This window comes from Saccostrea cucullata, unplaced genomic scaffold, assembly GCF_032062105.1.
Source record: "Saccostrea cucullata isolate Sc308-1 unplaced genomic scaffold, CSIRO_AGI_Scuc_v1 ctg3868, whole genome shotgun sequence".
Taxonomy (NCBI): domain Eukaryota; kingdom Metazoa; phylum Mollusca; class Bivalvia; order Ostreida; family Ostreidae; genus Saccostrea; species Saccostrea cuccullata.
Window position 1 is genome coordinate 66,639 of NW_026930159.1, and position 25,119 is coordinate 91,757.

General features: G+C 33.7%; 1 protein-coding gene across 1 annotated transcript in view; it reads left to right on the plus strand.

The window, feature by feature from the left end:
* Positions 1-667: 667 nt before the first annotated feature.
* Positions 668-25,119, plus strand: part of LOC134283085 (interferon-induced protein 44-like) — a gene marked incomplete at its 3' end in the record, with an annotated part of 32,392 nt that continues 7,940 nt past the window's right edge. Inside the window, exons 1-4 of the mRNA XM_062765521.1 lie at positions 668-754; positions 7,675-7,739; positions 12,245-12,445; positions 14,293-14,436. Coding sequence (XP_062621505.1) covers positions 724-754; positions 7,675-7,739; positions 12,245-12,445; positions 14,293-14,436 — 441 coding nt within the window. The remainder of the gene's footprint in view (positions 755-7,674; positions 7,740-12,244; positions 12,446-14,292; positions 14,437-25,119) is intronic.

Sequence of the window (25,119 nt, forward strand, 5' to 3'; positions counted from 1 at the left end):
AAAAGCACGGACTAAATAGTACTAATTTTATAGCCTCAGTCCACGAACTTTTTAATAACCCCTCGTAGTCTTTTAAATCACCTTTCATGTGTTTATACTCATTTCATCATTTTGTTTTACAAAGTCATTGTTTATATGTCGTGTACGTATATCTTACATAAAAAATGTCCGAAAGGACGTAAAAGATTATCCTTGAATTAACTGCATCTTAAGTATTGCACAAAATTGACCTATAAACTGCATAAGTATCCGACAAAACTAAACTTATTTTAGATTGCAATTTATATAAGGGCATTAATTTTTTTTTTTCTATTAACAGGACGAATAAAAGTTTTAATGTTTGCTAAAATTAACAATTTAATTATTAAAATATTATTGTGAATTATCTATTTACGTCAGCAATTGTAAACATAAATTTACCTACCACTCATTGTTACCTGTACAGGGAACAGCTATGCACTCAACAACACATCGTGTGACACACAGAGATCAAAATGTCGCATGATATAAATTTAAGTACCTTACGTGTTCCAAAGTGCAAAAGATAAAAAGGGCTTTTGCGTAATCTCAATAAATATATTTATATAGAAGAAGTCTAGGGTAAAATTTATCTCTAGAATTTTGCTCGAGGTACAAATCACATTTTCTCATTTTATGATAAAATAATAATATTAATAATCATCATTATCATACGAATAAACAATCTTTTAAGGAACACTATCAATGGGAAACTCTTCAACAAAAACCAGGTTTGGTAAGAAAAACCTTTATTATGATATTGCTTTTTAATCTTCTACTCAAGGATTATTATACGAAGATGTATGTATTCCAATACTTTGTGTTAAAGTTGGTTGAATTGTTACACTTGTAAGTATTTCTATTGGACGTTTTCGAGAAGCACAGATTTTTACAGTTAATACAGAATTGATAATAGATAAACAAGTACATGCTGACAAAACGTCAGAGATATTCAAGCTGTTTCAGTATAAAGTCAGCTTGGAAGTGGCATTAATTAATATCCTAAAATGGTATTAGATGAGGGATATCTTCTGTTGAATGAAACACATGTACATGAAACAAAATTCATATAATGAATTCAATCAGAGTAAAGATAGCTAAAAAGTCTGCTATGCAAGCAATAGCTTATGTTACCCCAAACTAGACAAAATGTTCATTTTTTCTTATCAATAAAACAATACCCATTAACAAAGATTGTAAAAACCATCATCTCCTATCAGAATTTTCAGTACTTTGATCTAAAATCAAAGTTAAAAAAATTTACATTTTTTCCTATTGACCATTTCCAATTATTAAATGCAACATCGACAATGACAAATACAATAAATAAATCAGTAAAGTTTCATGAAAAATGTTAAAGGGACCAGATAGAACATTCGCGGACAAATTCGTCGCTTTTTGCAGGTTTCCATGGCAACGGTGGCCATTTTGAACCTGAATGACCACATTGCACAACTACAACCAGCGATCTTCCTTTAAGGAAAGTTTCAGGAAGATTGTCTCAGCCATCTCCGAGAAACAGCCTGGACAACAAAAACATGCGTACACTCGCAATTTGTTGTCCGGGACGACATACAATAATCAATCGTACAACTTTTTAAGATGAATTTTCTTTATACACTTTCAGGAATATTTCATAGAGGATAGTTACCGTTTTTTAATTAAATATTTGTTCATGTGGACATTTAATATACTTCAAACTATATACAGTTTTTGAATGTCTTCCGACGCCAATGACAACATTTAATATACATCAAAATAAATGGCTTGCTACGAGCCTGTAGAATTTTTTTTTCAAAGGGGGTACGGTGCACGTGGTGATGGGGGGGGGGGCTGTGCAACATGGCCTGCGGACTGCAAATAAACCATATGTGACTACGGATTCATCCAGCTGTGCGGCATGTCCAATACATATTCCGTAAGAATCCAATAAATGTTATATGGGTTCCATTACCAAACTGACGATAATACTATTTTTTTTTTTGAAAAACAAATGTACGTATGAAGGAAGATCCATCTTAAATATATTCTGTGCTATTATTTTATTGCCACTCCAAGTACGCATCAGGCAAATGAGTTACAATATCAGTGTATGTGTGTGTGTGTGGGGAGGGGGGGGGGGGGCAGCAAGCCATTTCTAGCCTAGCTTTGTAGAATCTGTTAACGATGGGTTAACCTGTGTCACCTTTCAGATAAGCTTCATTTTTGTTTCTAGAAATATTTTTATCTACCAAAATGATATATTTTCGTGTTTCAAAACTGAGTAAATCGATGACCTAGCATCGCTTTAGATAACTCAAGTCCCTCTAGGGCTTGAGTAAAAATATTTCTACTGGTCATAGGCATGGCTTAATGGGCACTTAAATGTGAAGGCTGGGAGTTGAGGGTAGTTTGGTGGTCGTTTTCTTCAAGGGCAACTTATATGTAGTACTACTTTTAAATAACCCGTCATTTTCTTTGAATTAAATGTTAAGCTAAATATTTATATCGTTAAAGAGCTTCCTTTCTTTGTCGTAATGTGAAAATATTCCGTTAATAGTAAAATTCAGCGATCCTCACAAAAGTCCATCAAGCAATAACTGTCAAACTAATGGTAGAATATTCTTTTTTCTCGCATAATCACCAGTGTAAAATTGACTTGTCCGGTGTGAGACAGCAGTGTGAGATTTTTCTGTCTTACACTGTGTATTACTACGCCACGAACGAGAACGTAAACATTCCGTCATTATATAAAAAGAAAATTGTAACAATGTAAAAAAAAAATATAACACATAATTAAACTGTTTTCATTAAACTTATTAATATAAACTTATTTTCATTCAAAATATTGTCTTATTTTCACTTTTGTAATGGCACTATGTTTAGATCGTGGAATGATTCTTCTTTTACGCTGTTGGATGGATAAGTTTTTTATTCCCAGTTTTTATCTTTCTGATTTATTTACATGGACTGAAAATTATTTTATCAGTTTACACTACATGTAAACCATTTCAGGTACGTTCTCTCCGATGGTGTATTCAGATTTTTAATTAGGTGGAAAATTAGCCCCATCATGACGACGTCATTGACAGGCCATTATTTTGGATAAAATAATGCGAGAAAAATAATCATTCATTACATACACGTGTGGGAATAGTGTAATTCCACCTCGGGGCCGAGATTCATGGTCTAAGACTCGGCAAAACCTCGTCCTAGACTGTGAATATTGTCCCCTCGGTTGAATTTCACTATCCCACACTCGTAGTAGTGAATGATTCTATAAGCACTTAATGTTCTGAGGAACGGGTCAAAGGTAATATCTACTCGAACCACTAGAGTCTTCTTGTATTGTATATATTGTTTAACGTCCCTCTTGAGAATTTTTCACTCATATGGAGACGTCACCGATGCCGGTGAAGGGCTTCAAATTTAGACCTATACTCGGCACTCAGAGCCATTGAGCAGTGAGGGTTCTTTATCGTGCCAACGCCTACCGTGACACGGGACCTACGTTTTTAAGGTCATATCCGAAAGACCCGTGACTTTCACTTCTAGTGCCGAGCGCTTGGCGAAGGAACAGTCACTACCTTTGTTTACGTCTTAGGTATGACGCGGCGCCGCGATCGAGAATCGAACCCGGGCCTCCCGATCACGAAGCGAACGCTCTACCACTAGGCTACCGTGACCGGTCTAGAGTCTTCTTTAAAAGAAAATTCATATGAAAAACCTGGAATATAAAATGCAATTCGAGATAGATGTAATCATACTACAATTATTGCCAAGATCCAAGAAATGCCGCAGACATTATTATCCAAAAAATCACGAACGTCATCAAAAAAATATCAAATCATAATAACCTAGAAAACCTGTGCAGTTGAAATATATATCTGATTGATTGATTGATTGTATATTGTTTTATTTTCCTTTCGAGAATTTTTCACTCATATAGAGACGCCACCATTTGCCGGTAGAGAACTGCAAATTTTGTCCTTTACTCCGCACTTAGTGCCATTGAGAAGGGGAGATCTTTTTTCGTGCCACACCTACTGCGACACGGATTCTCGGTTTATACGGACCTATAGACCGGTTTCCACGTCCTGCAGTGGGATTCGAACCATCGACGTAAGTATTGACTCCTTACTGAGCGATTCTAGAGAAGACTCTCTAACCACTGCACCACGCGGGCGACGAAATATACATTTGAATTGAAGAATAATATACATACATGTATTTAAAAGAAGTCTTTGTGAGAATTCGTCTGAGGTTCTTCGGCTGCCTCCTACTGTTTATGAATTTTCGATTTTTAAATATTTAAGACATAGTTTTGTCGGTTTTCAAAACGTCGTTCAGTTGGTAAACAATCGGTGCAACGTTAGTATTCTGGGGATTATGAGTCGTTACTAAAGGCAAGATCCTGGAATCCGTCTTGTTTTGTTGCACAGGGTTGAGGAGATCCTCTCTTTCTAAATCCATGGCTTTTTTAATGGCATTATCAAAATTTTTTTCGGGATAACTTTATTTCCGTAGATATTCTTTCAGTTCTTGTAGAAATTCACTTATACATGGATACCCACTTCCGCCGCAAGTTTTTTAACTTGCCTAGATAGCCGAGCGGTCTAGCGCGCTGTTTCTGCACTACTAGGAGACAGATTCCGAAGGTCGAGAGTTCAACCCCGGGCTGGGGCAGAAGTGGGTATCCATGTAAAAGTGAATTTCTTTGTGCTTTCTATATCAATATTTCTTTATTTAGGGCAGTTATGTTAGTTTAAGAGTTGTTGTAAATTGTGCTTTATAAATGATAATTAATTTCATTACAACATGTATTGGTAACAATCCTCTATTAAAACTAATGTCCAAAAAACTGTATCTCACTTCTATACTCAATGACCGTGTTGTAAAGGGCAGCGCCGAGAGAATTCCATCGGCATCGAAAGCCAGTTTTTTAACTTGCCTAGATAGCCGAGCGGTCTAGCGCGCTAATTCTGCACTGCTAGGGGACAGATTCCGAAGATCGAGAGTTCAACCCCGGGCTGGGGCGGAAGTGGGTATCCATGTAAATTTCTGAAAGCGAACCCAAAGCGGACCCCGAGCGAACCCGGGAAGCGAACCCGGGGTCCGCTTCACGGGTCCGCTTCACGGGTCCGCTCGGGGTCCGCTTTGGGTTCGCTTTCAGAAATTTTTGGACCGCTCCGGGTGCGCTTTGGGTGCGCTCCGCGTTCGCTCGGGGTCAGCTCTGGGTCCGCTAGAGCGAACCCGGTGTTCGCTTCCTGGGACCGCTTTACGCACTGATGCGAACCCGGGGTCCGCTTCACGGGTCCGCTTCACGGGTCCGCTCGGGGTCCGCTTTTGGTTCGCTTTCAGAAATTTTTGGACCGCTCCGGGTGCGCTTTGGGTGCGCTCCGCGTTCGCTCGGGGTCAGCTCTGGGTCCGCTAGAGCGAACCCGGTGTTCGCTTCCTGGGACCGCTTTACGCACTGATGCGTGAAGCGGACCCCGTTTTTATCTCACCGCCAGTAAGCCCCGCCCCTTATATATTCCAATACAGTACTGGTATTGTGGATCGATCATTGTTGTTCATGCGACGATGCGGACTGTATATGTAAACAATGACATTTGAAGAACATTTATAATTTTATCATAATGTCCCTTCCTGAGGAAGGGACAGGGCGTCCCGAAAATATGGCAATTTTTTATTGTTTGTGTCGTTGGTCATTTTTAGTGCTATATACAGCATATATATATATATATATATATATATATATATATATATATATATATATATATATATATATATATATATATATATATATATATATATATATATATATATATATATATATATATATATATATATATATATATATATATATATATATATATATATATATATAATAAAAAATCACAACACCGAAATAAACTCAACCGGTTTCATTTCCAATCTTCAGGAGTTTGACAATACAATGCTTAGTTACACAAAATCAACATTCATATTGTGACGTCATAAAGCGCCAATACTTAGTCGCGCTTTAGCAAAGTTCATTATGACGTCATGATAATACATTAGTAAGTTATTACGGGAAATTAGATTTTTTATACAAATAGCACAGTTATATTATGCGGGTAAAAGTATATTTCTTAAATGAAATATAATTATGCTGCATTTAAAACAGGTTTGTGTCTGTTTATAAAATGATTTTCTTTAGTTTCACGTTCTTTTTCTGTAGGATCCCTTCGGAATTTATAGAAAGGAAAAACAGTAAAATTGGGGGTTTTATTTTTGGCACAGTTTCTGATGTGTTCGCTTACGGCGGTACACTGGTATCTTGGTTCCCTGATTTGTTGTCGGTGTACGGTCATTCTGTGTCTCAGGGTGTCTCCTGTCTGGCCGATATAATTTTCACCACAACCGGCACAGGTTATTACATAAATTAGATTCGAGCTGGTGCATGACATAGATGTTTTAATTGTAAATTCGCTTCCAGTTTTAAAATGAAATTTGGATCCCTCTGTCAGGTATGGGTAAGTACTGCATCTGGGCTTGTTGCATCTATTGATGATTGCTGGTTCATTGTTGTTAGTAGAAAAGGATGCTTTTGTAAGGATGGATTTGAGAGACGGACTTTGTCGTTTACTCTTAATGATCTGTGAAGTTTCTAATATTTTCTTCATGTCTGGATCTTCCTCTAAAATGGGCAGATTGTTCCTAATAACCCAAGAAATCCGGAAATTTTCAGCATTATTAAAAATAAAACCCCCAATTTTACTGTTTTTCCTTTCTATAAATTCCGAAGGGATACTACAGAAAAAGAACGTGAAACTAAAGAAAAACATTTTATAAACAGACATAAACCTGTTTTAAATGCAGCATAATTATATTTCATTTAAGAAATATACTTTTACCCGCATAATATAACTGTGCTATTTGTATAAAAAATCTATTTCCCGTAATAACTTACTAATGTATTATCATGACGTCATAATGAACTTTGCTAAAGCGCGACTAAGTATTGGCGCTTTATGACGTCACAATATGAATGTTGATTTTGTGTAACTAAGCATTGTATTGTCAAACTCCTGAAGATTGGAAATGAAACCGGTTGAGTTTATTTCGGTGTTGTGATTTTTTATTATAACAATACGTGTGTGGATTTATATTATAAGTTTATTGGTATATATATATATATATATATATATATATATATATATATATATATATATATATATATATATATATATATATATATATATATATATATATATATATATATATATATATATATATCAAAAAATGGCTTATTTTAATGCACCAAAAGCACATATTGTGTACATTCTATTCACATGTAAACAAACTAAAATCTAACCTCTAATCTAATCTGGTGGTAAATGGAACAGCGTTATTGCAGCATGGTGACCTAATTCGTTTCTCTCTAGAAAAGCTATCAGCTGCATTTTACTGCTACTTAACCGAATAAAAGTAAATCCTCGTTTTTGTGAATGATGCAGATAAATCTCATCTGTCTCGAAATTTTGTTTGAGATATAAAAGCCTGATCTAACGCCTCGCTTTTTTTTCCTTCAAACAACATTACTCGACCTCGGATGTTATTCTGCAATATTCACGAAAACCTGATTTTATTTCTTTAATAATAACAAATAACTGAAATTTCTTTTTGCTAAAGTCAGAGGATACTACGAAGAACCATGGAGAAAACTGCCGTGTGATGATCAACTTGACATAAAATCGGTAAGTCGGTTTTAGTAAAAGCATTAAGTTTTAAATATTTACATTAATTTGCAAATTTCTTTCTTCGGTGAATGTATTGAAGAGAAAATATGTGCAATTATGTATAAATTTTTACTCTCTACCATCGGTTCATACATTCACCTCTGTCGTTGGCTCTCGTATACCACAGTGATAAACACGAGAAATTTTCCGTTTGTTTTAATTCATTATAATTCATTTTTATGCTTATGTCTGAGTTTTGAGATAGATATTTAATATATCAATCTAGAACTATCAAATTAATTTGAAACAATTCTGCAAATATCATGTTTTATACGTTATGTCAAATATAAGCCCATTGCAGAGGTGTCTGAGAGAGGAACGAACGACATCTCTGCAAAGGAGATTGATAAATTTTATTTAGGATCAAAGGTATAGCGAGACCCAATCGCATAACGAGGTGATACTTTGTCTACATATTTCTTTGTAACTTGTTGAAAGATTTCGAAGTCAATTACGATTCAAGAAATAAAATGATAAGCAATGTGGATATTTTGTAATCACGAGATGCACAATAAGTCTTTTTATGTATGTTTGCCTAATGCCAATAGGTAATAAGATAATCAGAGAGTTGAATGTCATTTATTTTCCTGTAAAAAATTGCACAAAACATGCGGATGAAAATTAATGACAGAGGAAAAAACACAATCAAAATTAACATTCCCTGTAAAATACAATTACAAATACAATTGCAAAATACAGTATATGAAAATGTAAAAGGTAGTTTTTTGTAAAGTAGTCAGACAAGCATAAATACAAAAAAAAATATAATATCAAGACTACTCAAGTCCTTTTGCTTACATCTGTATAGAAAATGTAACTGTACATCATCAATAGGCAAAAAATGTAATACTGTACATCACCAGCTTATGTGACTAGCATATCATACGCAGACTAGACATAGATGAGTAAAAAATATATAGTCATATCACAACTAGTACCCGTGATAAATTCCCCTATGGGGGGCACTATCCCCCCTTAACAAGGTATTCAACATATGCTCAAAAATAACCCTTTGGTAGCATGTTGGATGGTTTTTTAACGCAACCCCCTCCCCACACACACACATCTTTACACACCGGAAAAGAAAAACACAAGATTGACTTGCACCAATTAATTATGCATGTTATTCTGATAAAAAGAAAACAGTTAACAAAAAACTAATATTTCTGGTAAGTCTTTATGGGATAAAAACCATCAGCCCCTGTCTGACGGTGAAATCTATTTCAAAAGCACAAGAATAAATTGATAATCTAGTATATAATTTACTGAGATAAGGTGTGAAACATTCATTTACCCTCTTGTACCAAAAACAAGATTATGACTGTTAAAAAGACGGTCTACATTTTATGTCATTGCACATGGCAAATCAATTCTTTTGAAAATAAATCACAAGGATACGGATAATTATGAATAAAACTAGGCTAGGGTACACATTACTGGTTCAAACTAAGAAAATTTTGAAGAATAAGTCTCATTTAACTTAAGCTCAAAACCAAATTAAAGCTCTCTTTTAGAATAATTAATTTGATTACCCTGACATTTTTGTCTTTATTTATAGCTACCGATGCTTGAAGTATCTTTTAGGCATGATAAACGTAAAAACTACATATACCCCCATCACAGTTCAATAGCTCAAGCCTATTATGTCGACAAAACATTTATAAATCACAGCGTACATGTAAAAGTTAAATACTTTTTTTAAGAACAATTTTATCAAAATTTACACACCCTTTTCTAATTACAAAATAAATTTTATTCTAAATTTAATTCTAATATTAATATATAATATACATGGGACATGTCTACTATTACATGTAATGGTGCAATTTTTCTTGATGCCTATTACTACTTACAAAAGATTATGAGCCAAGAAATACAGATATACAATGTATTTCGGAAAAAAAATATGTCTAAAAGTTTATATACACTGTACATCATTTTAGCCTGTTTTGATTTTTTTTTCAATTGTTATAATAAGTTTAATTAAAATTTGCCGTCAAAATCGAAATCAGGAAAATCCCATGTGCATAGCATACCAATTGAACACAAATGAAAACAATAAACGAAAAGTATTATTTACTTACATAAGAGCAAATTATTTGCCACTGTTTCTGTAAATATATATCAGAAATATTGGAGTTGTACAAATACAATCATAAACGTATAGTATCAATATAACCTACTAGGCAAAAATATACTGCAACTGAAATGTCCGGCATTTGTCCTCGCGCTTGTGTTTCAAATCGATTCAATTTTCTGCCACATACTGTATAAATCTCAATCCTTGCACAAAAATACTCTCAATCATCTTAATGCACTAGTCCAACACTTCTGTAGACCTTGTTTGCGTTCTTGCTAATGTTATATATATATCATAATTTTAAAACAGAAAACGGCTAAATCCGGCTTCCGGTTTACAACGAGTAGACCCCTACTTTAATTAATAAAATATATTAAACATAATTCGATGAAATTGACACCCCTATTTCCTTCAATATGATCTCTATTGAATATATGTGTTGGAACAGATCATAATGTTCAGCAGGTATTAGGGAGCACACTTAAATTAAGAAGGTGAGGCCTAATTTGTACGGGAAATGTTTACTATGACGTCACATATAATTCAAGGTCTTCAAAATACCACAAAATGAAATTATTTGCTTTTTCAAACAGCTGAATAGCTGTTTACTACATGGTGATACAAACTTCCATGCAGTTTTGTCGTTTGTTAAATTCAACACAACAGTATATAAACGATGCGTTGATCGCATGCACTTGTCATTGTGACGTCATCTCGCAAAAATGACGCAGTTTATACACAGTGAGAGGCTGATCAAGTAACATTTTGTACAATGAAAAATGTCTTTTGTTCTCAAATAAAATATTATTTGCAATTAAATAAAAGGCTGTTAACTTGGATGTTTTATTATTTTATTTATAAGCTGTCTGTACATTCTCCTGACAAATGATACAGTCGTGTGTTTGTATGCAGATTCATTGAAAAAGAAATGAAAGGGCCATAATAAATCGATTTATCGCAAGGGCATACCCTCAATGTATCCTGTGAAGTTTTTACACATAAACTCAAGAATTAAGAACGAGCTGCAAATCTCAGGAAATTTTATAAAAAAAATTAATTATTCGAAAATTTGATGTCGTTGAACAGCAAAAAAAAAAAAAAAAAAAAAAAAAAAAAAAAAAAAAAACGGAATTTATATAGGTTCGCAGCACTTTTCACAAACTACCAATAGTGTTGTAAAGGATTATAAGTTAAACTTCGATTTTAAACTTGGTTATGCCATTGCAATATTGGAATTTATAGATGACCTCTAAACTGCAAGTATAATTGCCTAAATCATGTAACGTCGAAATCACGTGAAAAGTCTAAATAAAAAATCTAAATGTGCCCAACATGTAGATTTAAAGCATATTACATTTTTGGCTATCATTGAAGTTCTAAAAAGAATCTCCCATCCTAATAAAGTATGTAATTTAAAAAAAAAATCATCTTAAAAACGCCAATACTTCCATTTGTAACCTTAGCTGTGCTGCGCAGAAATAATTTTCTACAATTTAAAAACGACTGACCGAGAGTGATATACTCATAAATCTTGTACTGTGGTAGTTTTCAATGAATTATGCACTTCCTTTTTAGATGCAGAATAGTATCGTAGGGGGTTTTATATTTATTACATGACCATAATGCTACTCGTGATGTAAATATGGTGCAATTTACGGTGAAAGGATTTCTGCACTCTTTTGGGGGGATTTCTCAGTTCTGGTCAATTAACAACCTTTCACTCCCTAATTTGTGATACATTTTCAAATTAACCTGTATATTTTATTCAACCCTTACCTTTAACAGTCGTCTCTACAAACCTCGTGTGGATCTGGGTTAGAATAGGTTCTCAGTACCCCTTGCTTGTCGTGAAAGGCGACTAAATGGGGCGGTCCTTCGGATGAGACCGTGGAAATTGAGGCCCCGTGTTTGTAGGAGCATTGTATAAAATCGTGTCTTTTGTAACATAAATGTATAAAGATCGTATTTATTAGTTATTTAATCCTTTCTGTTCGTACATTTTTCGCCAAAACTCGTCTGTTATCATACAAGCATTGAAATTTTTAAACGGACACCGTAGTATTCAGTTTCTTGCAAGAATAAATGAAAAATTAAGGAATTCTTATGAAATTGTAGCAAACACAGTGAAAGTCCTACTTTGACCAACGATCCACGCATATCACCTATGTAAAGCCCCCCCCCCCCCCCCCCCCCTCACCTCAAAAAAGGGGAAAAAATGCCCTTACTTTGATTGGCGATTTTGCGAAATGATTCGAATAGGAAGATGAAGTACCCGTGACTCTGAACACTATTTGTCATTTTAAAGGGTTTTATTTTGCTAGGAAACGGTACATATGATTTTCCCAATAGCTGATGACTTGAATTGATTTTTCATCTGTTTTAGTTAAAAATGGAGTTCTTGGAAAAGATAGCAACGTTTGAAATTCACCGGGATGCAACATTTCTTAACATATTATTAATTGGGCAAGCAGGAAGCGGGAAGTCTTCTTACATCAACACTGTGTGCACAGCTATAAGGAATGTAAAAAGAATTGTCTATTCAGCAGGAGTATTACAGAAAAGTGATAAATCTGTGACATCAATGGCGAGTAAAAAAATATTGTGTGTATTTGTTCGGAAAACGAAATAAATTGTTTTTCACTCTGATCCTTTTTATCATAAGAAATTTTTGTGTTCATGATAAATCATTAAGGTCGCTCAATCTGTAAAACAAGTTCTTGAGAAGAAAATTTGAAAATGTGAATGTCATTAGCTTTTAGCTCATTTCATTTAAAAAGATAACAACTGCTCATTTGCCAAGCAATCAGCACTTTTTAACATCGAAGTGTTGGAAATGATGCAACTAGATGATTGAAGGATATGGAGATAACGAACAGTATTCAATTTCAAAGTCTATAAAACAATACAACGTCAGAGCAGAGCAAACACGGACCCCCAAAACTTCAGGGGTGGGATCAGGGACCAGGGATGATGATCTTAATGATGATTATATTTAGGGATGTCAATCGGTCAATTTTTAATACTCGGTTACTCGGACGTTTTTCCGATCGAGTACCCGGGATCTCGGTAAAATTCTAAATAAATACACTATATGAACAAGTTAATTGTTAACTTTAAAACATTGTAAAAACGTGAAAAAATAAAACCACATGGTCTGGTGGGTGGTTTACCTGTAAATGTGTTGTAGCAATTATGACCACTTTGTGTCCGACGAAATTTAATCTAATTTTTTTTTTAAAGTTCACTTTATATATCAGAAAATGCAAGAAATGAAATCATAAATGGTTTCACAGTGGTTTTGTTTTAAAGAAATAATATGTTCACTAATTGTAATGTAATTATTTGATGCGTTTGACGTCCAAATGATAGGTCGTCATTTTGAAGCTACACATACAGTATCAATTTTATCAAGTTCTCCTATAACAGAGCGGAGTTACGGTCTTAGTACACTTTTCGATCCTAGATTTCATAAAATTACGAGACGGTATGCTGAAGTTTGGTGCAACGATAGACATACGATTTTTAAAGGCTTTGCATTCAACCATTTGCATTAATTGGCACGTAATCAAACGCATCCATATTAACAATCGCACGTGCAATATCGTCTGTCTCTTTCCCCGAGAATTTTCGGCATTTAGAGAATTGACAAAATTATCTATTTAAACATAATAAACCTTAAACGATGTTCAATGAAAACAAATAATTAGAGCTAACTAGACATAAGGGTATAAGACAGCAGAAGGTGAGAAAAGCCATTTAGGTAGTAAGCGCTTGGTCATGGTAATAATTACTGTATAAACACTGTCACAGGCGATAACGGTCATTTAGAGGCGCAGGAATCCTTAATTACTGTATGTGCAAGTGCAATGAATATATTACGTTTTAAAACCGATTTTTCAAACTTAATGCATTAATAATTAAGCTTAGAAATATTTAAAAATATAAATCCGAGTAATCGAGTTCCGATTTTTGCATTTGATGCTCGGACGTTCGATCGGGTATCCCGTTAACCGGGTAATCGTTGACATCCCTAATTTTATTGATAAAGTTAAATAAAGGAATTATCTAAAGAACATTTATAGTTATTTTCAGCGTTCTGCTTGACGTAGGAAAAATATATTGAATCAAAATAAATTCCTGCGTCCTACTTAAAAGATATTATTTCCATATGATCAATCTTTAAATGACCCTGTATGCAGATTAAAACTGATGACATTTGGACATGAGGATTATGGATGTGACTTAAAAACTCTTTAATGCTAAATCAAATCAAACTTTGTATGTTGCCATTTCAGAGTGGTTACGGAGGAGAAATCATTAAATTTTAACCAGTATGCATATCTCTTGGATCATGTATACATGTATTTCTATTTTCCTACTTAATGCTTCATAGAATATTCTCTAAATCTATAGATCGTTGTTCATTTGTAGAACATTCCCGGATCTTTAGTCCTAAGTGATGGGAGGTGGTTGAAAGTCAGGTTATTCGACAGTAGAGGACTTCATCTGCATGATGGACTTCATCAAGATGATATTTTGAATTTATGCAATGGACACATCAAACCTGGATACGAGGTATGTTTCAACGCGATATGTAATAGCAACTCAAAATGTAATACCCAGGGATTATTGCATTTTTCGTTATTACATTTTGCTGCGAGATCAAGGCAAAATGTAATAATACAATATGTAATAAGACGATTTTTGGATTCTTACATTTTGCGCTGTTACATTTTGCGTCGAGATGAAGCAAAAGGTAAGGACGCAACATGTAATAATACATATTTTTGTCAGCCAGGTAGAGTATAATATTCTAGAAGCGAGTAAAGGGGGAAGAAAATAAATAAAGAGAAAATATTATCTATTGAATTTATTTGCTACGTGTACCTAAAATCAGTTTAATATTCAAGTCATAGGTGTTGCTTCTTAGAACTCTACATGTTGGGATGGGTTGTTGTTGCTGTTGTTGTTTGGGGGGAGGGTATTTTTTTGTCCAGTGTTTTTCTTTTTTTGTTTTTTGAATGACAAATGCATTAAGTCTAAAAACATCCATCAATTTGTACTAACAGGTGGGAAAATTTAGCGGAGAGGGAGTTTATTGACAATTATGATTTCATACTGAAACCAATCTTTGGTCAAAATTGTTATTGGTTAGATATCTAATAAGACTGATTTATGAAAAGGCATGTCAAAAAAGTTGAATTAATGTTTTATAAGTACGGTGTATGCAATAAAAATGTGATAAACAGAATAAGAGTTAGATAAAAAGACACATCTAGATTTCTGTAAAAGCCGTAACGTTGGCCTCATTGTCATATTTCTAACTGTTTTTTAAGCAATTTTCCCATGATATACTCAAATGAATATAATGATGTTTTGTTTTAAGCACAACCCCAAATTAAAATTATATATTTTTCTAAATTACATATTGATTTTTTTTTACATTTTGAGTTGTCTTAAAAGCAAAAACCAATTAACGCAAAGTAAAAAAAAAAAGGAAAAAAGTACATTGTTAAATTTTGAGATGATCTCGACGCATAATGTATGAATACAAAATGTAACAATCGACATATTGCGTTATTACATTATGTGTCAAGATCAACACATAATGGAAAAAAACACAAAATGTAATAAACCCTGTTTATATAATTTTGAATTGCTATTAAATTTTGCGTTGTAAAACGAGGTATATGAGGTATAGTAACGGATATGAAACCAATTGGGTCTATTAAATCCAAACATGGATCTGATTGAAGGCTTGTGCGTATAGGGCTAAGGCACGGTATCTCTCATTTTATGAAAGTTTATTGAGATATTCTAGCTAGGTTTAATATCTACGCATGTTACGGTTCCTGCTTTTGTAATGATCAATTATCATATTTTTTTTCTGTTTTTATAGAAGAAACTGAGATCATGTCATTGTCTTATATACATGTAAAGGTATATGTTTTTGTTTTCAACAAATACAAATTAAAAATAACTTCAATTCAATGTTTATTACCATAAAAGGCCTATCGTTTTCTGTAGCGGATGTTTTTATCTTTACTTTTTATTAATCTAGCAATCTATTTATCATGGAGATCATCTATTGATTCATCTCCTTACTTATTTTTTTTTTTCATTTTACTTTCACGCTATTTTACCAAACATTGCAAAAATATAGAAAGAGGAGAATTGAAAACGATACCAATTTTGTGCATGCAATTTTTCGAAAACGGCAATGTCGTACTCAGGAAAGTTTCAGGAATGGTCATATCAGGTATTCAACGTTGATACAACGATGTATGGACGTTGCACTTCAATGTTGAATTACCTTTTTATAAATCCTTAACCATACAAGTTTGAGGAGTCCCCAATGAAATGTTGCCGATCAAGAGTTTGTTCATATAAAACGAAATCTTGCCTATTTCAGTAAGAGAAGTCCAAAAGTGGAATAACTCCTTTAATCCTCGAGCTAAGTAAAAATGACTCAAGACAGCTTTTTTGCTTTATTAGATAATTTCTTAACATGTCAATTCCAAATCCCTTCTTATTCCTGACCCTTAAGGCTCACGGGTGTTGGGCAATGGAGATGTTACCCAACCTGTATAAAATGCAACCAAGACAGTCAAGATTCAGCTACCCACTGAAATCTTGTCTACTGGCTGTCTGTTTTATGCCTGATGTCGTTCATCCAAATTTTTGTTTGTTCTTATAAAATTGCATTACCAATTTTATTTTTAAGTTTTGATTTGAATAATTACTATTTTGACCTTGAATACATTTTAATTTATAATTTCCCTTTGAAAAATAAAAATTTTTACATTATCTTTTAATACCATTTGTTATAGCTAGCTTACACCTACATCTGACTACTGGTCACTTCAATACTATTGTTTGTTTCTTCATCCTAACCAAATACAGTTTTGATAAACAAGTAAATAACTGCATTCCTATGAATTATTTCTTGGAACCGTCCAGGTTAAAAGTTCAACCTCTAGTACTCAGCATGTATAATTACTTTTATTTCTAGAGCTCGCTTTTGTTATCTGTCTCCGTCATATAGTCAAATAAAGCACAAAAATGTGTAACAATCTTCTTTTAGTGCAATTTTTATGATAAATCACCCTACTGTCGAAATTCTTGTCCCCAAAATTGGTTGAAAGAGGATATAATGCGGAATATCCTGTCTTCCTCTTAATGGTACTTAAAACCAAATGTTCAAGGTAATATTTATTTCATATAATTGCGCCCACTTCAGATTATTTGGAAATTTATTTTAAAATACGTCTTCTTAGATGGCCACAACAAAGAAAATACAATAACATATATTGGATTATCTTTTGTCGTATGAATCGTGGGCCATTCAAAAAGTTCGTAGACTTTTGCCCTATTTTTTTTTTATTAATCATAATATTACATCCAAATTTGCCATTTGGTACACATATTCTAACAACAAATTCGAATAATTGGAGAAGAAAAATTGGAATATATCTTCATATTTTAATAAAGTTATCGAAGAATTAGATCAGCAAAAATGGGGTCACGGAGCAAGGTTAAAATTGAGTAATTAACTAATTTTCACTTAATAGTATCTAAAGCCATACCTTTAACATCCCTAACAAAAATTTACTAGAGTTAACAAAAGTTTTACTTTGACACTTTGAAAACTTTGTTTATATAGTGATAACTTTGACACTTTGAAAAACTATGACAAAAACTTTCACACTTTTAAAAACTATGGCGAAAACTTTGACACTTTTAAAAACTTTGGCGAAAACTTTGACACCTTGAAAAACATTGGCGAAAATTTTGACACTTTGAAAAATTTTATCGAAAACTTTGATACTTTGAAAATCTTTATTGAAAACTTTGACACTTTGAAAAACTTTATCAAAACTTTGACACTTTGAAAAACTTTATTGAATACTTTGATACTTTGAAAAACTTTATCAAAACTTTGACACTTTGAAAAACTTTATTGAAAACTTTGATACTTTGAAAAACTTCGGCGAAGACTTTGACACTTTGAAAAACTTGGCGAAAACGTTTACACTTTGAAAAACTTTGACGAAAATTTTGACACTATGAAAAACTTAAGTATAGTTAACTATAGATTTTTTTTTGTACGGGAAATGGAGCTGAAACGAAATTTAAATTACATGTTCAAATTTAGTCTTGCTGTATCACTTAAGATGCTTTTAGGTAATGTAATATACCCTTCCGTTTCAAAGATATCAGTTTCTAAACACATATGGACTTGATTAAAAATGACAAAAAACTTGACGTTGGAGGGCGTCACAGAACAGCGAGTAACAATAAAATTTTGCTTTGCATTCGGGAAACTTCTTTAACAAATTCAAAACAATCGGTACAAACTAGGAAATATATGAAAATAAGCTGTGTTTTTGTATAAATATGAAAAAAAGAATGAGTGGTAGCGGGTTTGAATCGGACGATGGATGGTCTGTACAGAAACAGGTTTTAGTTAAAAATCTTGTCAAAAGAAAAAGTTTAAATACTTTTCACTCAATTACCACAAAAAATATCTTTGTCGAAGGATTAACCACTTTTTCAACAAAATGTTAAATGTATAAGACAATATCCCGTTAAAATGCATTTCTTTCTACACCTGGCGCATATTTCACTTTTGTTTACTTTAAAAAATCGTTTATAGTAAAATTTTTATTACATATACTTATGAAAGGAGGAATAATCCTTGTAATAATTTCGGGAAAATAGAAAATAACTATATCCTTTCCATTACGATCCCCTTCCTCAACTTTCTCATTATCGGGTAAGTTATAAAATATTGCACTTGTGAAAAATTTTCTATAATGTGACCACATTCTAAGTTCAGTTGTCTTAGATTTTTTTTTATAGAAAACAGGTAGGCATTTTGAGAAAAAGAAACATGTTGTACTACTTTTTTTATCATTTTTATAAAAATCGTACTCCTAGGATTCATAATTAAATTTCTCGGACCTCTGTTTCTTTACTTATCCGTATCTCGGACGTTCCCGTTCCGGCACAACACCAACAAATCCAACAATTGGATATTTTGTATTCCCGACCACAAGAGTAAGTAAGCGACAGTCGTGGAGAATCTAGGATCAGCACGGGGTTTTTAGTCTATAATGTTTGCTTTTTTAAACCAGCGTTCGAAATACGTTTGTCACAATCCTGAAGAAGGTGTTATTGGTTTCTTTCCAAAAAAAGCCTTGTTGATCGTCTTACGGCTCTGGTCCTTTTCACTTCTCTGGTCCTCGTCTCGTTAGTGATTTTGTCCAGTGGGATTGTTGGCTAATCCTCGTCTGGGAGGCGACAGGCTACTGTCTAGAAATATCCCAGAGAATTTGTAAATCACCTGGTTCCAGTCTTGAATGAAGTTGGACAGAAAGTATTCAAATTTGTCGGGTGTGCTGTTCCTGGGCTGGTTTTGTTTTTGTTTGATTGATTGCATGTTGTGTTGTCCCTCTCGAGAATTTTTCCCTCGTTTGGAGACATCACCGTATGTCGCTGAAGGGCTTCAAATTTAGACCTATACTCGGCACTTAGGGCCATTGAGCAGTGAGGATTCATTATTATGCAACAGCCTTACATGACACGGAACCTACGTTTTAAAGGTCATCACCAAAAGACCCGTGACTTTCACTGCTAATGCCAAGCGCTTGGTGAAGAAACAGTCACTACCTATGTTTACGTCTTAGGTATGACGCAGCGCCAAAAACGACAATCGTACCAGGGCCTAAGGATCACGAGGAGAACGCTGTACCAGTTGGCTACCGTGACTGGTGATTTTATTTTTGAATATTTGGAATATAAATTTTCACTACATTTATTCCCAGTGTCCGTAATTTCACCGTTTTTCAAGATTTTTAATTACATTAATTCAACATATTTTGTATGTTTTCTATAATTGCAAAATTGGATTCTCCCTATTTATCAAGACCAGATCAATCTTATTCTGGCCTCCAGCCTAAAATTATCTTTTTGCAAACATCAATCATCAAGGTTTAGGAAGGCAGTCCCGAATGAAATTGGACCGTCATGAGTTTGTTCATATCAACTGCAATCTTGGCTACCTACTACCTACCTAGTCCTTGTTGCACCCGGAGGCAAATAGGGCAAGGACTAGTGATTTCCATTCCTCTCTATTCTTTGCGATCTTTTCCACCTCTGCCCAGGTGAGATTTATCTCCTTAAGCTCTTTCTCCACTGTTCGCCTCCATGTTGTCTTTGGTCGGCCTTTCCTCCTCTTCCCTTCTGGGGTCCATCTGAGTGCCACTCTTGTGATGTCATCTGTCGGCTTTCTCAAGACATGGCCTATCCACCTCCATCTGTATTTTACTAGTAAAGTCCTCACGTCTGTTGTTTTAGTTGCTTCATACAAATTTTTGTTGGTTATTTTTTCTGGCCAAAATATCCTCAAGATCTTTCTGAGGCACCCATTGTGAAAACTTGATAGTTTCTTAATGTCACTCTCAGTCCTCCTCCAGCATTCAGCACCATACATTAGGACAGATAGGACACAGCTATTATACAGTTTGATCTTAGTATGTCTGCTAATACTGCTTGACTTCCATATGTTCTTCAGCTTGACAAAGGCTCCTCTGGCTTTACTTAATTTTGATATTATATCCTTGTCAGCTCCGCCATCTGATGTTACCACACTTCCCAGGTATGTAAAATAATCTGTATTTTTAATATCTCCTCCATTTAATTGTATTTTGGGTGGGCTTTTTGTATTTAGGGACATTACTTCTGTTTTCTTTATATTAACATTCAATCCGATTTTGCTGGCATTTATTTGTAAATTAGATGTTTTTCTTTGCATTTGTGTTTCCAGATGAGATAATAGAGCCAGGTCATCTGCATAATCTAAGTCCTCTAGTTTGTTGAAAAGAGTCCATCTGATGCCAGTATTCTCATCACTAAGGGTTGATCTCATTACCAAGTCTACTGCTATGATGAACAATAGAGCTGACATCACACATCCTTGTCTCACTCCTAATTTAACAAGAAAGCTTGTGATTGATGACCTACCAATCGAGCATTTAAATTCTGCATAAAATGCTTTTATTAGGTCAACTAGTTTAGATGGTATACCGTAGTGCCTCAAGATTTTCCACAAACTGTCTCTGTGAATGCTATCAAAAGCTTTTTCGAAGTCAATGAAGTTTATGATGAGTTGTTTTTGCCACTCTGTGCACTGTTCTATTATGTTTCTTAGTACAAACACTTGGTCACAGCAGCTCTTTCCTTTTCTGAAGCCTGCTTGTTCTTTCCTTAGCTTTTTATCCACTGCTGTCTTTATTCTGCTTACAATTACTTTACCAAATATCTTGCTTGGTATAGAGAGTAAAGTAATACCTCTCCAGTTGTTACAATTTCTGAGGTCTCCTTTCTTTGGTAGTTTGATGATGCTACCTTTAGACCATGTTGTTGGTATCATGTTGTACTTCCATATCTTGCAGAAAAGAGGATGAAGGATATCTGCTGCAAGGATAGGGTCTGTTTTGAATATTTCGGCTGGTAGGTTGTCATTCCCAGGTGCTTTATTGTTCTTTAAACTCTTGATTGCTGTGATTATTTCTAATTTTGATGGTTCATTTATGTTGATATCTAAGTCAATGTTTGCTTCAGGTATTTCTACTCTGTTGCTTGGGTCTGGGCGGTTTAGTATCTCTTCAAAATGTTCCTTCCATCTTTGTTCTTGGTCTTTCTCAGATGTAATCATTGCGCTCTGCTTGTCTCTTACTGGCATACATGCATTTCGTCTTTGTCCACTAAGCTTCTTGGTGATCTGATAAACATCGCCCATTCTCTGTTCTGATGCTGCTTTTTCAGCTTCTTGTGCCATATTTTCAATAATGTTCTTGCGGTCCCTCTTTGTGGCTTTCTTTATTTCTTTGTTACTGTCAGAGTATTGTTCCCTTAATTTCTCTTTTATTCTTTCTGAGTGTGTGTTGCACAGTCTCTTCTTTAGCTCTTTTCTGCTGTCAATGAGTTTCCATGTACCAGGCGTTATCCATGCAATCTTGGCTATTTCAGTGATATTACACACCAAGTGGAATAACTCTTTTAATCCTAGAGCTAAGACGAAATGACTCAAGACAACTTTTTTTTCTAATTATATAATTTTTTGACATGTTAATTCAATATCCCTTCTATTTCGGAGGACTTTCCCCGACCCGAGTGGCTCACAGATGTTGGGGAGTGGAGATGGTACCCAACCTGTATTAAATGCAACCTAGACAGTTACAATTCAGCTCATAATCCACTGAAATCGTATCTGCCCGCCTTCTATATTATGCATGAAGTCGTTTAATCCCATATTTGTTAGTTCTTAGAAAGTTGCAATAACTAGTTTTAATTTTGATTTGAATTTGAATTACTATTAGTTTGACCTTGAGTACTTTTATAATTTCTAATGCACTTTTAAAATAATTATCAATATATCATATTGTCTTTAAATTTCATTTGTTGTAGCTAATTTACACCAACATCTGATTTCTGGTCACTTCAATGCTATTGGTTGCTTCTTAATCCTAACCAAAAACATCTTTTGATAAACAAGTAAACAGTTGCATTTCGATGGAAAATTTTTTGGAACTGTCCAGGTTAAAAGATCAATTCCTAGTAATCAGCATTTATAATTACTTTTATCTATAGAGCTCGCTTATGTTATCCTTCTACCGTCGAATAGAGCAAATACACAAATATGTGTAACAATCTTATTTTCTTCAATTTGTTTAATGATATGGACATAAAAAGATACGTGCATCTGTTTAACGTAGGTCGTGGGTTTGCTGAGGTCGTTAAAATGAGTACGCAATTTATATGATTTGGACGACTTTCTTGTGCACATCTGATTATGACTTCACAATGAGAAATAAAAAAGAAAAATCAGTACATTAACTTTTGTTGAAATGGGTTGGTTAGTGTAACAGTATTCATAGAACATGCTAAAGTTGTAAAAAATAATGACGGCTTCTTATGACCAACATTGAAAGCCTTTCATTGTTTGTAATCAAATTTGTTATAAATCGTATCTTCTTGGGTATTTTATGAGAGAACATGCAGTTATTTTGGAAACAAATTTTAACCCTTAATATAATTATCACACAGGGTATCTGACTCCGAATTACACCCATACTCCCCTTCTCAGAAATGCACTAAAACTGTTTATTATTATATTGTCTTCTAAGATAATTAGCTACTCAACAATATTTGCCTTCCATGTTTGTTTTCTTTTATCTCTTTAAACAGCATCAAAACTCTGCTAGCCGATGAAAAGTCAAACTCAATTATGAAACGGTACCTGTTAATCTTGGACAAAGAGCAAAATTAAAAAAAAAATTAATACCATATTTTAAAAATTGTATTGAATAATAAAATTTGATACAGTCATTTTCCATAAAATCACTATGAAGTTTTTCCCATTTAATTTTAGTAACAAATTTTTAGCAAATCAAAATTGGTATCAAATTCTTTGCTTTATTTGAATAAAAGAATTATAATAATCTATAAGAAGTCATTATATTAAACATTACAAATGCACCAGTAACATTAAAAGTTTAAAGGGCAAGATAGGGTAACAGCCGAATTTTTTATATAAAAATCAGAATACTGATAAAACTGTGATAGTTTGTAGTTAAGAAGTTAAAATGATGCTTACTTTAAGACAAGCACTAATTTTGATTCAAAGGTTACATGGAAGCCACTAAAAGGTTCAGAAATAGGACATTTTCCCGAATGTCCTCAATTCTTGTGGATTTTCATCATATTTTGGGTACATTTCTCTTCGGAAAACATAGAGCACACGCTTGCCTATCTGAGTTTTTACACATATACTGCATCTGATATCAGAGTATAAAATATATAAATTTTGTAGATAGACAAGAGTGTGCTCTATGGTTTCCGAAAGAAAATGTGCTGTAAAATTAGTGAAAATTTGCCTAAAAATGAGAATTTTCGAAAATTGACCTATTTCCTGACCTCACTGCGACCTCTGTATATTCTTTATCTTAAAACCAGTACTCATTTTGTGGCAGGGGTGGAAACAGGTTTTCATGAATAAACTGTTGGATCATTCTGAAAGACACCCAAAATCGGGGGCCAAATACTGGTCTTACCCTATCTTGTCCTTTGTTTTTAAAAAGACTTTTAAAATTTCTTGATCGGCACTGACTTCTTGTACAGTAAAGGCATCGTTATTCTTTACAAATTTATCGTGTCCTATTGTGCGTGTATCCTATCGTATCATGCATGTACCCTATCGTATCATGTTTTGCGTTTTATATCGTGTTTTCCGTTTATCGTGTTTTCCGTTTATCGTGTAGATCGTTTAAATCGGGTTCTATCGACCGTATCGTGTTTTGCGTTTTTCGTGTATATTCGGATACCCTCGATTTTTTTTCTTTACAACGAAAGATACTGCCGAAGTATTTCAAGTTTCTTTTTCGTTTTGTTATCAAAAATAAGATTATTTTGACCAAGAAAGAGAAAAGAAAATTTTATCCCTTAGTTTCTCATCATTAAAGCGGCACAGTGAGTCAAAATCATATCTTAATTTTAAGATATACCGGTATGTAGCATACAGAGAAAGACTAACGAAAATTTTGAGAATATAGAGAAGATATGACAATTAAACTGCAAGAATTGACTGCACAATATAATAGCAGGGAAAACAAAAGTTGTATCTATCGTTTCGTTGTTTCGTATATGTCAAGGTCACACGACTCTTATTTTTTGCTCAAACTTGCAAACAAAATTCAACTGGAACATGCAAAAATGAGAAATATGTTCTAACAACTTTTTAATAAGATTATATCAATTTTTTTGGTCTACTTTTATTCATTCGTGGATATCTGAGACCATTATTACTAAGGAAACTTATTCAACACTTTTCTGCGCACGCTTAAAATAGGGAGGAAGAAGTACCAGGGTGTTTTGCAAAATGTTCGTTCTGGGGCAGACAGAAATTATTTTACTTTTATTTTTCCCCATGGAAATTTAATTTTTAGGTTCTGAAACCTGTAATTTTCTGAAACCTAATACTTTAAGGAATTGAACAAAAAAATTACAGAGGTCATGCTAAAATTCTACATTTGTCAATTTTCCCCGTTGTGCGTCACTGTGCCACTTTGAAAGAAATATTAAAACATAAAAGGAAAAAAAATAATATTATAATGAATTTAATAATAAATAAATAAATAAAAATAATCACATCATAGTCAAGCAGAGAATCAAAATTAATTTTTGAAAATGGAAAAC